General features: G+C 34.1%; 3 protein-coding genes across 3 annotated transcripts in view; 2 read left to right on the top strand and 1 right to left on the bottom strand.

The window, feature by feature from the left end:
- LOAG_18194 (guanine nucleotide-binding protein subunit beta-1) overlaps window positions 1-2,693 on the top strand; it is an 8,595-nt gene extending 5,902 nt beyond the window's left edge. Inside the window, exons 4-7 of the mRNA XM_020450860.1 lie at window positions 830-1,031; window positions 1,215-1,329; window positions 1,650-1,751; window positions 2,488-2,693. Coding sequence (XP_020305411.1) covers window positions 830-1,031; window positions 1,215-1,329; window positions 1,650-1,751; window positions 2,488-2,594 — 526 coding nt within the window. The 3' untranslated portion in view covers window positions 2,595-2,693. The remainder of the gene's footprint in view (window positions 1-829; window positions 1,032-1,214; window positions 1,330-1,649; window positions 1,752-2,487) is intronic.
- A 1,536-nt stretch (window positions 2,694-4,229) lies between these two features.
- LOAG_18193 (hypothetical protein) lies at window positions 4,230-12,543 on the top strand (the record flags this gene model as incomplete). The annotated part of the gene is made up of 10 exons (XM_020450859.1): window positions 4,230-4,303; window positions 4,851-5,022; window positions 5,314-5,415; window positions 7,253-7,432; window positions 7,741-7,865; window positions 8,453-8,591; window positions 8,781-8,962; window positions 9,273-9,417; window positions 9,665-9,847; window positions 12,167-12,543. 10 exons carry the CDS (start codon window positions 4,230-4,232, stop codon window positions 12,230-12,232), a joined length of 1,368 nt encoding a protein of 455 aa, XP_020305410.1. The 3' UTR covers window positions 12,233-12,543.
- A 1,819-nt stretch (window positions 12,544-14,362) lies between these two features.
- Window positions 14,363-14,966, bottom strand: LOAG_06402 (hypothetical protein; the record flags this gene model as incomplete). The annotated part of the gene is made up of 2 exons (XM_003141938.1): window positions 14,363-14,497; window positions 14,808-14,966. The coding sequence occupies 2 exons, from the start codon at window positions 14,964-14,966 to the stop codon at window positions 14,363-14,365; spliced, it is 294 nt and encodes a 97-aa protein (XP_003141986.1).
- Window positions 14,967-15,219: the final 253 nt, after the last annotated feature.

Raw genomic sequence — 15,219 nt, 5'->3', positions numbered from 1 at the left:
TATATATATATATATATATATATATATATATATATATATATATATAGTTCCAGAGATCCATATTCATTTGTAAGTGTTTGAAATGAAATGGAATATTGAAAAATTGATAATACTTGAAAAATTGATAATATGGTGTCTAAGGAATAGGAGCATAGAGCAAGTTATATGGCAAGCATATATATCAATACGAAATTTTACTATCTGTTAATAAAACTTTCTCACCTCATTTTTGAATGTAAATTTCATTACTAGTTCATATATATGCCAACAGGTAATTTTGACCACAAATATCTGTTGGACACTGGACGCAATAAAAACGTCTAAAGATATAAAGTAATTATATGGATGGACGAGTGGCCCATGAAGTAATTTAAAAAATTAAATAATTGAGTATTCTGGTGTGATATAATTTGGGCTATCATTTGCTTTATTCAACAGTAAGCTGTGGTGTAAAATTTGCAACAAAATTTTTTCTAGCAGAATGTATTAGTTGTATTTAAAAAAACATGATTAATGTGAAGGTTGTCAAATAATGACAATGCACTGGAATAACCTTTTCTTGCTATAAGAACTCGAAATTGATGAGTGTAAAACTAGATGTAAAACTGATGGATGTTCTACTGATTCTCAACTAGTGGAAAAGTGGACATAACTTTCATAAATTTCCAATAAGACAGAATGTAGTGCGAAAAAATGTAGGAAATATGTTTAAACTTTGATACACATGCGAGGTTTCATCATGGAATCGCAGCTATAGAGACACATTTATTTGTAGTTCCGATATGCATGACTATATTTCAGAAAATTTGAAATTTAAAATTTATTGCAGCGCTTTGTGGGATATCGAAACTGGGCAGCAAGTAACCGCTTTCACAGGTCACACGGGTGATGTGATGTCGCTGTCTCTCTCACCTGATATGCGCACGTTCATATCAGGCGCGTGTGATGCATCCGCTAAACTTTGGGATATCCGTGATGGGATGTGCAAGCAGACGTTCCCTGGACACGAAAGTGATATCAATGCTGTTGCCGTGAGTTGTAAATTTGGTGTTTTGTTCCGAGCAAATATCCTCATTTTGTCACGAACAGGAAAATTAAATTAATAGTTAGCCTTCGTTTTAAGAGATTAAAGAAAAATACTTTTGCAAAATTTTTTATAATTACTGAAATATATTTTGGGAAGGTGATGTTCCTTCATTTTACCTTCCTTTTAGTATTTCCCTTCGGGGCATGCCTTTGCCACTGGCTCAGATGATGCAACCTGCCGACTGTTTGATATAAGAGCTGATCAGGAATTAGCCATGTATTCTCACGACAATATTATATGTGGTATGTTTTTGTTCATGTTTCTGCAGTTAGTTTTCAACGAAAGTTATTTTTGGGAAGTGGATCCTGTATGTTGTATTGTTCCTGAAATAAAACTCAGTGGAGTAATTTCGCCAGGCACTGGTCCATTTGTGTTCTTCTAAAGCTTCTCGAGGATCAAACTGTACCTCTGCACTATTCGCGTTGTGGAAAATTTTATACTGTTGTTTCTCTTAGTTTCATAGAAAAATTTCATATTTTTTGCAGTGGTAGAGATAGTAAGTAAACGGTTCTCTAAATCGATCGTTTAAGAACATGAATTATTTATATTTACTATCATTTAGGAATTACCAGCGTAGCATTTTCGAAGTCCGGCCGATTATTATTCGCAGGTTATGATGATTTCAATTGCAATGTATGGGATTCAATGCGACAAGAAAGAGCTGGTATGTATAATTTAAGTCATTTAAAGGGCATATATATATATCACTCATCATTGTGGCACTTGTGTATAAAAATTATTGTTTATGAATAAGTGTTAGCTCAAAATTTCTTTAACACAATATTTTATCTCTTCTACATAAAGTAGCGTTTTACTCAAATCGGTTTTTGGTTTGCATTTCTTCTGTTTAACAAAGATTAATGTGGAAGGCTATAAGATTTTTCAGACTAGTGTTACGTTACTCCTTATCCCCATATCTTTCAATAAATCATATAAAAATTAGGTGTAGTTTAAATAGAATTCATTTCCAAGAAAGTCGAGTTGGTCTAGATAGTCTGATTTTTCGATGCACTTTTCATTGTCTTCTTGAACTAGACATAGTTGTACGAGGGAATTTCTGCAATGATTTGATAATTCTGGTCAGGAGACAATGCTTTGATTCATCTAGTAGTTAAAATTACGGGCGGTTCGAACTTCTTATACTTAGCCAATGTTTATTGTTTCTCCCCACTTCAAAATTTCGACATTTTTTCTTACTTCATCACTATTTAATCATCACAATTTTTTGGACCGTGATTAATTAAACGCCCAGTCAAGTTTAAGTCGTTTTGATCCTAATTATGGAAATTCCTGTCTATTTGTTGTGGTAAAAGGTCGTGAAATAGTTTTGAAAGATAGTCATAATAATATATATGGATTTTACGTTGCTCAATCATTTGCCATATAAAAATCAATTTTAGGTGTATTAGCCGGTCATGACAATCGCGTGTCCTGTTTAGGAGTTACAGAAGACGGAATGGCCGTGTGCACCGGTTCATGGGATAGTTTCTTAAAGATATGGAACTAGGGTAAAACATGAAAGTTAACCACATTATATCACATCTTTTTTACCACTAAATTCGTTTTATGTTTCTGTTTCTTTGACAAGTAACAGGCTCATCCACACCGGGCATTCTTTATTTATATTAGTATTGTTTTTGAAATTGAAGTTTTCAAATTTCTACGTTCGCAGCGTTTGATGCGCTCTCTTTTGCTTCTTTTTTGATACCTTGTTCATTTTTGAACTACTGCATCTTACCTGCAAAACTTACTGTAGTATTTTGCGTAGTATTTTTTTTTTAACTTGCTGTAGTATTTTGCGCTGGTCTGTAGCGGTTGAAGGCTTTTTGATTTGGAGTTTCTACTATTCATCCGAACACAGAATTAGAAGGTTTTGCTCCGAAATTCTAGCAAAAAAACAATCTGTTTTCTTTCCTTCGACCACAACAATTATGATGCTATCTGGTTCACTTATGCTACCGGTGCACAGCTTTTTCTGTTACCGTTGCTGATGATGATCGTATGGTACTTTGCACTGATCATGCAAAAGATTCTGCATCATGTATCTCTTAGACATTTTTGGAATCTTTGATGACAAAAATGGTTGCTGTATTCTGATGATTTATATGATTTCGGCATAATTTCGGGACTGCCGTTTTCAACTTTTTTCTCTCGTAGCTTGGAAAATTTTTCCATTTTATATTGAAAGTAGTTTGGGATTCTGCACGACTGTGTTTTTATTTGTTACTTATCAAATATTTTTATGCATTGCATCACGTATTGGATACTACTTCAGCTAAGTAGAATGTTTGCGTTATCAGGCGTAAATATATGATCGATTTTTTCAGATGATCGCTTTTCTGTTTATCAACATGTATTATAGTATCACCTCTACTTTTCTGTTACTCGTTTCTGACGGCTAAACTAACGTTGGAACATAGGAGAGGTTTAATGCTTATGTAATGAACGTTGCAGAAAAGCCATACGTGGCATTTGCAAGATATGGTCGTATTAGTTGCTCCATAAAATTATTGTGATCGGAAATTCCCAGTAATATTGCAGTTGAGAGACAGAAATAATCTCCTTCCATATTTTCCTGAGAAATTCGAAAAGTTGGAAAAGTGGAATGAAGAATGAAGACTGAAAATACAAAAACTTATATTTCTGAACCTTTTGGAGAACTGTTTCCGTAGAATAGTTTGTGTTCAGTTATTTTCTTTTCATGCATATAACATATGTGTTTGTTATCATTTTTAAACTAATGTCAGAATTTTTTATTTTCCTTAAAATCCGGCTTCTTTCATTTAATCCATTCTGTCCTGCCGTATTTTGCACATTATTTGTCTATTGGTGTATGTGTATGTGTACGTCTGTGAGTGTGTGCTTATGACTTTTGTCCGTTCGTTTCATAATTTTGAAGTTTTTCATTGTAATGAAAATGATTTTGTTCTGATGATGTTTAAATGTATTGGTGGTGGTCGATTTCTCTTTTTCTTTCGAATTATTGCGAAAAAGGTCCTTCATTTAGTTTTGCAGTTTTCTGCAATCTTTCTTTTTGAGTTTTACTTATTAGAATATTGGACGGGCTAGAAGACTTTGAATATCCTTTGTATTTCTTTCAAAAAAATTCCTTTTGATGGACAATCACTGCGACTGGAATGTGATGAAGGGTGATGAATTGAGAATGGAAACTACTGCTAAGTTTGGAAAGTTGGGATGTCCATATTTGACCAATAAGTACGAACAATGTTTGGCGATATAGACTGTTTTCACAGTGGCATATCGGTTTGTTGAGTCCCGTCCCCGTTTATGTCCTTAATGATATTCTTTCCAAAAGCCTCATGTCATTGTTTTCTTATCAGTAGCAGTCTATCTAGTTATGATAAATCTGGTGTTTCGTCATAAACTGATAAACATATTCCAAGTCAGTTAAATTGGTCTACTTTGTTCTGCAATTTGATTTGTTTCTTTGTGGAAGATGCGATTTGTACGCATACACATTTTAATTTTTTGTCATATTTATCTGTATTGTGTTATTTGGTTGTCATTATCACTACAACCCTGTTATTAAAGTATGAAGCTTCGTTGCATTACAAATTGTGCATTACAAAAATTGATTGGCTGTTACTCTAGAATGTACTTTATCGCTTATTACTATAGGAAGAACGGAGGTCAAAGCATATGGAATATCGTAAAATCGCTTCTTGAACCCATTTTCAAATATGGTGGAGCTTTTGAGTTCTTAATCTGGTGTTTTCACGATTATATTCCCAGCAACTCGTAGACATTTTATCGGTCCACTGGCGCTACCAAGATTGGAATTGGAAGATGAGGTCTTGAATTGTATTGGTTGTGGAGTTTTGGAAGTTTCTGTGATTAAATTGGTGAAATCAAAAGAGTGGGAGTTGCAACCTGTTGCTGCGTTAGGGTGCTTCAAGAACTTTGTCTGTGAACGGGTCTGTCATTTTCTAGATTATTAAGGTGTTGGAGACGGTTGCATTCTTTATTTTTCCAAAGTATTTATAGAACTTTCCGCTAACATTATTCTTTCCTCAGGCATTTTCTTTCCAAAAGTTAAAGACTAATGCGTTCACAGTAGCTAGTTGAAGCACTTCAACTAATCTTTATTCTACTCTATCCTGTTTCTTTTTTGGTCAGAACTTTAATTAGGATGAGTACAGTGATGTTGTGAATTTCAATCCTCGAATATTTAACATACTTTGATTTTCCCGTTATGGTTATTTAAGGGAAAACTGGATCAAATGAATCTACTGAAGAAAATCAAAATATTTAAAAAAGATGATGGGAATGCTGAGGATGCTAAACAGGGGCAGAGTAGAGTAAACAAGGTAAGCAACGCGCAACATTTTCGAGATGGAAGTAGTTGAAGAAAAGGCAACTTGATATCTTTTATCTTTTATGAGTTGTAACAAATATTCATAAATTAGAATTACATTGAAAATTTTTTTAGTCTTTCAATTAGGACGCGTTTTCAATTTTAGGTAATAACACTTGTTTTTTAGTTTTCTGGTTTGCAGGCAAAAATTTTATCAATTGCATTGGCAGAAATTGATTTCGGAAGCCAATTTTACTAATTGACGTTTTCGATTTAATCAGCTTGAAATACTGCATTCATAAACAGTGGATAACATAACTTATGGCTGCGTTGAAGGCCATGATGATTTATTGACTGATTCTTTAATTTCTCAATTTTAAGTTCATATTTGACAACCAATTGCTTTTTCTTTGAATCTTGCAAAAAAAAATTGCTTTTTGATTGGAAATTTAAACAGATAACTCCAAAAATGTTGAAAAGATGAGGTTGAGAAATACTTTAAAAAATAGCAGTCCGAAAAAATCCGACCTGTCCATCTTCTTTTCACTGTTTTCCTGAAATTCAATTCTTAAATTCAATTCTTTTATTATGGGAGAAATAATCTTGAACTTGGAGTAACAGTTGAGAGAGTGAAAAAGTTAAAAGGTTGGCGAGAGAGTGAAAAAGTTAAAAGGTTGGCAAGTCCTGGAAATGAAAACTGAGTACTGGACTAGTTCTGATTGCAAACGAATAGAGCTTGATACTTATCCTTCGCCGTTCTACCCAATCGTAAGAGAAGTCAAATCATTTCCATACTCTTACCTTCAACTTTTTCTAGTCTTCAACTTTCAATCGATAAAATGAAGTTAGGCAGTTCGTTTTCGTTCAAAAAATCTGCGCATAGCAATTTGACTTCTCTTACGATTAACCTATTTCGCCTGTTTCACTCATTATGTTTCATCGTGTAATCTGTGACAAGTAAGATAGTAAAGCAAAATAAACTCGATTGATTTGATTTGAATGAGTAAGATGTCGTTAGGCTCGTCAAAGGTTCAATTTTCTATTTCCCTTCTCTCTATTTATTATGAGCAGGCGTTTAGAAAGAAGCCGTAAAATTGGTTATCTACGGAAAGCTGCTGTCGGTTTAACAGATCGTTGTCGTAGGAGCTTAACTTACCCTCCACATTTGTATCTTATTGCAAAAAATTCGATGTCATTGAAATTCTCTCTTAAGAAAAGTCAAATTATCCATAAAAACTATCAATGTTTCAAAGACTGCTATTAGCCCGACATTATTAATGCAATCTAAATTCCAAACGTTGCACTATTATGCAAAATTGCAAATAAGCATGCCGAAGTTTTAAGCGAAATTTTATAGATATGCATCAAACTCCTATGGATCAATTTGCTGTACTACTGTTGTTCCTTTTGATGGTACTAAATGTGTAGCACCCCTCTCAAATACATTTCTTAAATGGGTTGCTGTATTTTGGAATGCGCTTGCAGTAGCACTGATTATTCAAAAAATTTAACTTTTTATTTATTCCAACCCAAAAAGTTAAAGGGAAAGAGAATTTTCACCTAAGTTCAAATTTAATCTCATAACAATGGAAGATAAAAAAACGTACTTAAAAGTTAGTAGCGGTCAAGGTAGCGGTCAAGCTTTATAAAATAGTACATGTATGATTCTTTCAACTTGAGCACTGTGCATTTCATTAAGTGTAGAAGTGTCACCATAGCATGGTGTTTTCGAATAAGATCAGACATAAAAAATTGATTTCCTCAATCTATCTGTAAGGGAGAAAGAAGGAGAGTGTTATTCATTTTGTTTTTATTTGTTCAAAAGCGATGATTGAGATATCTTCATGCAGGCTGATGCGCAACCGGCATTTACAATGGAGCAAGCCAGTAAGGCTCTGAAAGCCTATAAAAATCGCAAAAAAGCACGACAAAAGGCACGTGAAGAAGAGGCGTGTTACGTGGAGTACAGGAAAGCTGAAATTTTGGCAAAATTTAAACCAAAAGTGGGAACCCTTCGGATTGCTGATGAGGCAAGTTTATGAATCCTTTAAAGAATCGAGTTCTATCAATTCCGCTCATTTTGGAATGTTTACTATTTACAGCTATAAATTGAATTTGTCTTTAGTGATTTGATCTCAACTTTTGAATTTTCTCACTGAATAGCGGAATTTTGCTCAGAATTTCATGATTAATTTTCGGTGGTTTCATACATATTGGTTACATAGTGCTACATGACATGATTGTTTCATTCTTAAGAAGTTTACTCTCAACAATTTGAGAAATAACAAGTATAGTTTTAAAAAAATAGTGAAAATGAGAATTTCAATTACAATTGTAGGTTTTTCCAAAACGTCGCAAAGGTTCAATGGGTTTTGGTGAGCGAAAAGCGCATTACCTATCCATTCGGCCGAAACCTTGCTATGCAACTTGGCTTGGTAGGCGTCGAGACGTCATCGAGGCCAAGTTCGTTACTTTCTAAGTTGTATAAGCTAGGTTGTTGTGATTGAAAAGCTTAAATACCATGCTTAAGTGCAAATAAAATTATAACTAAAATTATAACATCTGCAACGTTTCCCTCCGGAACTATTTGAACTATTTGAATTGAAATTAAATTCTAATTGAAATTAAAAATTCTAATTGAAATTAAAATGAGCACTTTCCATTCTTGATTGAAATTTCTGCGGTTAAGGAATCTAAATCTTGCGCAAACAGGACTGAAGGTGATGAAATTCAAATCATGATCTCGGATAATGCAACGTACTCACCCTCTTTGTATCTTCTAGATTGTAAAAATAATTCCTTTCAATCGCACAATGAATTATTACTTCCCATTTGACGCTGGACTCTCCCGCTTACTTTTCCATCATAGAATTTCATCCTGCTGCAGCATCTTGTGAAATTAAGTAGAAAAATTTTGTAAGAGATGAACAATACTACCAAAATTTTTTTATTAGTATCAGATTGAATGTCGATAATATGAAGCGTTATTTATTAAGGTTTAAATGTTTTTTTTTTTTTTTTTTTTTTTAATTCTGTTGTATTCATTATAGACCTTCACCGATGGCAATAGCAGCGTCAGTTGACATGACAGATCATTCGGCTGTCTCAGAATTCAGCAAACAATCTACCAAAGAATCCGATAAGCAGGATGATGAAAGAGCTTCAACCACGAAACCATTTGCTTCAAAGGCATTGTTATATCGTTTGTATCCTCCTAGTCGGGGCCAAGTTCAATATGCTTTCTTCCTATTATAATAATAATACAATCCTATCTGTTCAGTGTTCTGTAAAAGAGATAGTAGGAAAGGATAGGAAATGATTTATTCGTTCTGTCTGTTTTATATTTCAATTACTTTTAATATCAAATCATGCTTCTAGGATTCAAAACAGATATCTCAGATATCTACCACAGACATACATATAGAATCACAAAAGCGATCATCAGTGATTGGTCCTGAATTTGAAGGTGATAATAGCCTAGTTAAAGTTGCCATATATGGAGCAAATGCTGATAATCCTCTCATAAATGGTGTACCATTCTGGACCATTGAAACTCCTCAGTGAGCCTGCAAATTTTTTCAAAATTTCTGAAAATTTTCAAAAAGTCTTCTATGACTTAAAATTTACTAAAAATTGTGCGTGAACAAATTAAAAGTTTTGAGTCCGTCTTTCTTCATTTCTTTGCGATGATGCAGAAAAGGCTACTGGATTGATAGAGGGTTTCTAGGACTTTTATATTAATGCCTGCCCTTAATTTCAGTACTTTTTTACAGCAACCGCTAGGAATATTGCGCAAGCGAAGTGCAAGGGACTTGAAACAGTTGAATTGGTTAAAATTTCAATTCGTCTCTTAAATTAATGAATTTTCAGAGAAGAGGAAGCAGTGACAGATGATGATTTACCAGTTGACATGGATATCCTGGAAAAAGTTTGCACCGGCAAGAAGACACTCGATTCACGACCATTCGAAAAAATTGAATTTAATCCATTCGGCCCAGTATCCAAAATGAAAGCAGTTGCTGTTTAACTCTCAATTAGTTTGTAAATTAATATGACTATTAAAGTAACAAACTACAGTTTACCAGCATAGCTAAACTACTTTTTCTTTTTACAAATATGTAGCTGCAGCTTAATAACCGAAAAAATTAAATAATTCGCAAATGGATTTCAAGAAAATTGAGCCAACTTAACCTGAAGTTTTCAATTAGAGAACCAATGTATGAATAGGCAGGTAACGGACAAAATTACATTGAAACTTGAAGGATGATTTATTATTCGATCGCGATACGATTTTGTTTTCAAATACTGTCGAAACGGTAATCCGTCTGCAGCCTGAGGGTGATGAGAAGATGGCACAACCTACTGATTCATTACGACGCCGCATTCGATGGGCCGATAAAATCAGCGTGACGACATTTGATCCCAAAAATCGACGACCTAAAGATGTAAATCTTTTTCGTAGAATTCATTTAATTTAATTTTTCAATTCTCTCAATTCTATCATGCGCAATCGTACTGATTTACCAACTTAAGACTTATTTCATATTTCGCAAAAATTTCATTTTGATAGTATCTGAATTGTTTTAATTTTTATCGTTATGACAAAAACTCAGGAAGATTTAAATAATAATGGCACTCCAATGTAGGATAATTTTGTGACAGAAATTTTGCAAATAAAAAGATAAATTTTCTTTATCCTGGCTATACGTTTCTCTTGCCCATCTCGAAGTACCCTTCAATGCAAAATAAACTCGAACTGTTTTGGTTATGGATTCATTTAGTTGATTTTCCTACATTGAATCATCGCTTGGGAATAAGTTCTTACTGGAGCATAAAATTCAAAAAAGTTGCAGTTGGAAATGTACTTAATTTCTCCAGTTTTATTCCAATATAAATTAATTCTATACACTTTGTCTGTTGCAAACTTTACCCTAAAATGTTTCGCTAATGGAATTCTAGAAATTCAAATTCCGACTATATGAAATTTAGACTCAAAAAAGGCAGAATCCTATTTCGTAGGGCTTTCACCTTTGAGCTTTAAGGATTTCTTTTTTGGCATTGTTTTGAGAAAGCGTTCCTCCTTTTTGTCACACAAAAAATTTTTTGAGTAGAAGAGATTTCTTTTTTTTTTTTAGTTAGCAACAAACGTATAAATATTTACCAAGCATCAAATTCAGCTTTCAAAACATTTCAAGAATGTGAATTGCTCCGAGATTAACAGAAGCACCTTTGGATCCACAAGTCCAACACATGAATTGGATTCGGATTCCTAGTGGATACGCGATGTTTTGCAGTCGCAAATCCCAAACCACTTTAAAGGCATTTTTTAGGACTAAATCTGCATTTGAAATGAAAATCTCTTGAATATTCGATTGCCTGGATTGTTTGCAACATTTTACCAACAATCTCAGTACTTCTTATTGAGATATACCATGTTGAGAAGTGGTTTTAATATATTCTAACAAGTTCGCCAAACTACCGTGTGAACGAATGGTATGTATAGATCGCTGCGAATTTTAAAATTCAGCATCAGTTGACAGCAATAAATACCTATTTCGAACATGACACGTGAATGCGAGTCGTGGATGTGCAAAGCATGCATGAGCATCAGAAAACTAGCCTGCGCATAAATGCAGTTAGTTTGAGCGAATTTGGTAAAAGATGCATCTGCCAAATCTTTCATTCATTTTCATATTTCATTCTTACCATTGCTTATGTATAATGAGCTTAAGTTGTTAAGTTCGTAGTACTTGAATGGATTGTGCTTATTTATGTGTGCGTGTGTTGTGTACGTGTGTATGTGCGTGTATGTGTATGTGTATATAAGTCTATGTACGTGTGTGTGTAATTAGAAAATACATAATCAGATGTAACCCTTTCGGGAATGGATGCTTGTGATGAAATAAATCAAGTACTGGACGAAACAAAAAGGAAAGCACAGTTATGTAAAAATATAACACTGCTTCTCAATAATACTGAACTTCATTTCGCTCCTCCTGTTATTGCACTCTTAAGAAGCTTGTCCTATGAAATGAAGTATAAAGTTGAAATGAAATATTCATATTTCTCTAACATATGTCCTTGATTACTTATTTTTTTGTTTTGCTTCTTCCACTATCCTGCCATCATGGGAGGTTATTGTCATTGGGAATGGAATTCTTAAGTGTCACATACATTCTCATTCAAATTAGTAAAAATTCATGTTATCAGTTTCACTGAGCATTATTTATGTATAAGGTTGCAATGAATGCAAGAGTTGAGCGTCTACTGTTCGATGAATTCTCATTGTGATTCATTCGTTTTATCCATTTTTTTATAGTTATTCAACTCTAAGAATGAAATACAAATTTAGATGAAACTGCTTTTTCCCAGTGAGAATATTCATTGCCTATTAGTCATTATTTTTAGCATCTCGAATCATACTCTTCAATTAAGTTACAGGAGGGATTCCACGTCTATACCATAACCGTGCAGTTGCGCAAAACTAACTAATCATCGGCATTGCTAGAACGTTTTTTCCATTATAATCCTAGCACATCCAATTAACTTGATGCCAATCGCAAAAATTGGAAGTGTTCATTTTTATCTACTTGACCTTTTGCGAATTAACCAAGGAGAGGAGCAGTAGTAGGACCTTGAATGGTTCCCAAATTAGTACCGCGTTTTAATCAACAATCAAATTAAAATGCTGTTACGTTGCACATATCATCAGCTGTGGAGTGCTATCTGAGGAATCATCGAAAAGATAATAATAAACATTGCAGATACGGACACCGGTCACTGAACCATTACGAAACATTGCACGCGACAGACGATCGATTGCTTGTTAAGCGAAACAAACATTCGAAGGGACCTCATCTTTATTTGAACTGTGCAGTTTATGTTTGAATTTAAAAGTATCAATTATGAGCACGTCGAGACAAATGAAACGTCTGGATTATTTTACTTTCATATTTTGTGATATCTTTCCGGTTGCCCTGATTATTACATTTCATATCATCATAACGTCTTTTTTCTCATCCCTTTTATCCAGCCTCTTTCATCTACATCAAAAACGATTTCCCTAGGTCAAGAACGACGACCAGAACTTTATCGGAATTCCCTCATAATTCCACTGTTACATTTTTATAAAAAGCTTGGATTTTATCTATTATTGCTGTAATTTCATTGAGGCACCAACGGAAGAAAAAACGAAATATATGTGCAAATAATAGGTGGTCGAAATTTAAACATAACTCAAGGTCTTTCCCTGATAAGAGAAAATGGAATAACAATCCAAGTGTGGGCAAAGATAGATCTGAGAAAACCAGTGTCAGAAATAAAATACAACTAGGAAGTTCATAATCCTTTTGCACTTGAATTAGAATTACTTACCAAATAGTAAGTTAAACCATTGACAATGGCACTGATTACGTTTCTCAGGTATCGATGATTTCATAGCAAATGAGAAAAATTAAATTGTTGGTATGTGCGGCAATGGGCGACAACATATCAGTGAAATCTAGAAAAGTGCAAGATAATGAATTTAAAAGAGAAAAATGACGTGATCAGACTGAACTAGAAAGGGACTAATTTTTCCAATGCTTCCTTCTTGAATTAGTGGTATGCAACACATGCAGCAATTTAGACGGACACCGAACTTTGGTGACAACACACACACACACACACACACACACACACGTATTATCTGCGTAATCCTGAGCTTAATAATCTTTGGCGCTTCACGCTTCAACTACTAAAGGAAAAGTAAGAAATTGAAGAAATAGGAAATAGAAAGTAGAAATGTGGACAATTAATTGAAATTGTAAAAATGAAGAGTGCGTTGTTTTCCATAATTATGTTGAAAAACAATATTTCCTTCAAAATAGCTATAAAACTAATGACCAAAAATTGTGTAATGATTATTGCGGGAGACCGGGGAACGAGGATCAGATCCTAATTCAGTCGGGTTCTGGTATGCAAAAAAAAAAAATGACAACTGAGAATGAACATAATGAAGTAGGATAGGATTTCTGCCCCTTTTCTCCTTATATAAGACAAAATTAACAAAAGCTAATCACTGGGGCGAATGTCTAGTTCTAATTGGTGCAAAGAAGAGTGTGTTTTTTCCTAGTTCCGTCTATTTCAGTATGTTTACAAATAAGATTGCTAGCTGTTGTAAAAGCTCGTCGTAGTTATGTCACGTACGAAAGTTGTCATGACAAAGGCTTAAGTGGCGTAGAAAACTAACTGTTGAAATTACCGAACGATAGCGCCAAAAATTTGGGGACGGTTTTCAATTTAAATTTTATTCCACTATAAGCGAGAAATTTGCCATTTTGTTCGTAGAAGAAAGCAGCAGTTGATCAGATTGGAATATATCCCAAAAAAAAAACTTCATTTTCATATTTTTCCATGGCTTAAGAAATCCTAGTGCATATTATAAATAGGCTGGAATGTTTATAAATAGGCTTTCAATGAACAGGCTTAGCCCAACAGGGACCTCACTCCGGACTTCTTCCCTACAGGCAAAATACCAAAATCTTCGCGCGCAGGTTTGATTAATTGATTAATATTAACTAGTTAAGCATTTCACGAAAATAATTAACATTAATTGATTAAGATTAATTAATTAGGCGTTTCACAATTAATTAATTTTAATTAGTTGATGGCAATTAATTAACGCGAGGAGCTTCTTTTTGAGGTATTCGAGTGCATTTCTTAATTATATCTCTGGAATGGAGTCGTTAAATACAATTTTTTTTTCTCAATAGAGTAAAGAACTTTTTAATTTGAGGTTGATTGGGTGGTTGGGCTCTTAAGTGAAATGCTCTGTGATATAGCAATTTGAAATTCATCAGCCATTACAATGCGGTATTCTATCCATTAAGTGATTCTGTAATCTGCAAAACGATATCAGACTGGCTCCATATTTTACCATAACCACAACATCGCGATTTTGATACTTTCTGATAAGGTAGTCAAGCTACAGAATAGTTTTGATCTCCTTTATGTGCAAGGTTTTTGGTTTTCATAGCAGCAGCAGCAACAGCAATAGCAGAAACAGCAGCAGAAGTAACAGCAGCAACAGCAGTAGCAGCAATAGCATCATCGACCTACAATTCACTATATCCTTTGATTGCTTCAAACATCTGAGAGACATTGCAAAGGTTAATCAGGAAACAGTGAAAGCGGAAGATACAATATTATTGTCATCAACTAAGCTCCCATTATCAACGCCATTTATCAGCGAAGCATTAACATTAACTAGCAGTGATCCAATCAGTCAGTAATAGAGTGTTGCCAATTTAAGTTTTATTTGCAGTGTAGCCAGAAACGATAAAGACAGTCTTCTGTCTAATGGGCGGTCTCCGTTGTCTATTTAAAAGGAACACTTTCCAGCAATCGCTTTCAAATCATTTTTACTGAAACGTTACAAGCACTTTTGAATCTACTGCTTGCACTTATTGCCATCCACATCTCTTTTCTGTCACTGTTACCATTACTAGCAACAATATCATAGCAGTGAGAATGATCCATATCGTCATGTCTGTGGATGATATCTCTATCGTTGCTGAATCCCATCGTTCAGTGGAACGGAAGGATCGATTTGGAAATGTTCGTTTAAGTGTTAGCAGACGAAACCATTCTCGATCAAAATAAAATCCAGAATTCAGGACGAATCCCACTATATATATTTAAGAATGAAGGATACACACCGCAGACTGCCTTCTTGAATCTTGGAGCACTCATTTCTGACTTCTTTATGAGCAGTACAACAATTCTAGACAAAAGAAATAACATACTTCGCAGCATATCAAATCAATTTATTGAAATT

Source organism: Loa loa, assembly GCF_000183805.2.
Source record: "Loa loa unplaced genomic scaffold supercont3.222, whole genome shotgun sequence".
Taxonomy (NCBI): Eukaryota; Metazoa; Nematoda; class Chromadorea; order Rhabditida; family Onchocercidae; genus Loa; species Loa loa.
Note: the sequence above shows the minus strand (reverse complement) of the source record. Positions and strands in the feature narration are given on the sequence as shown.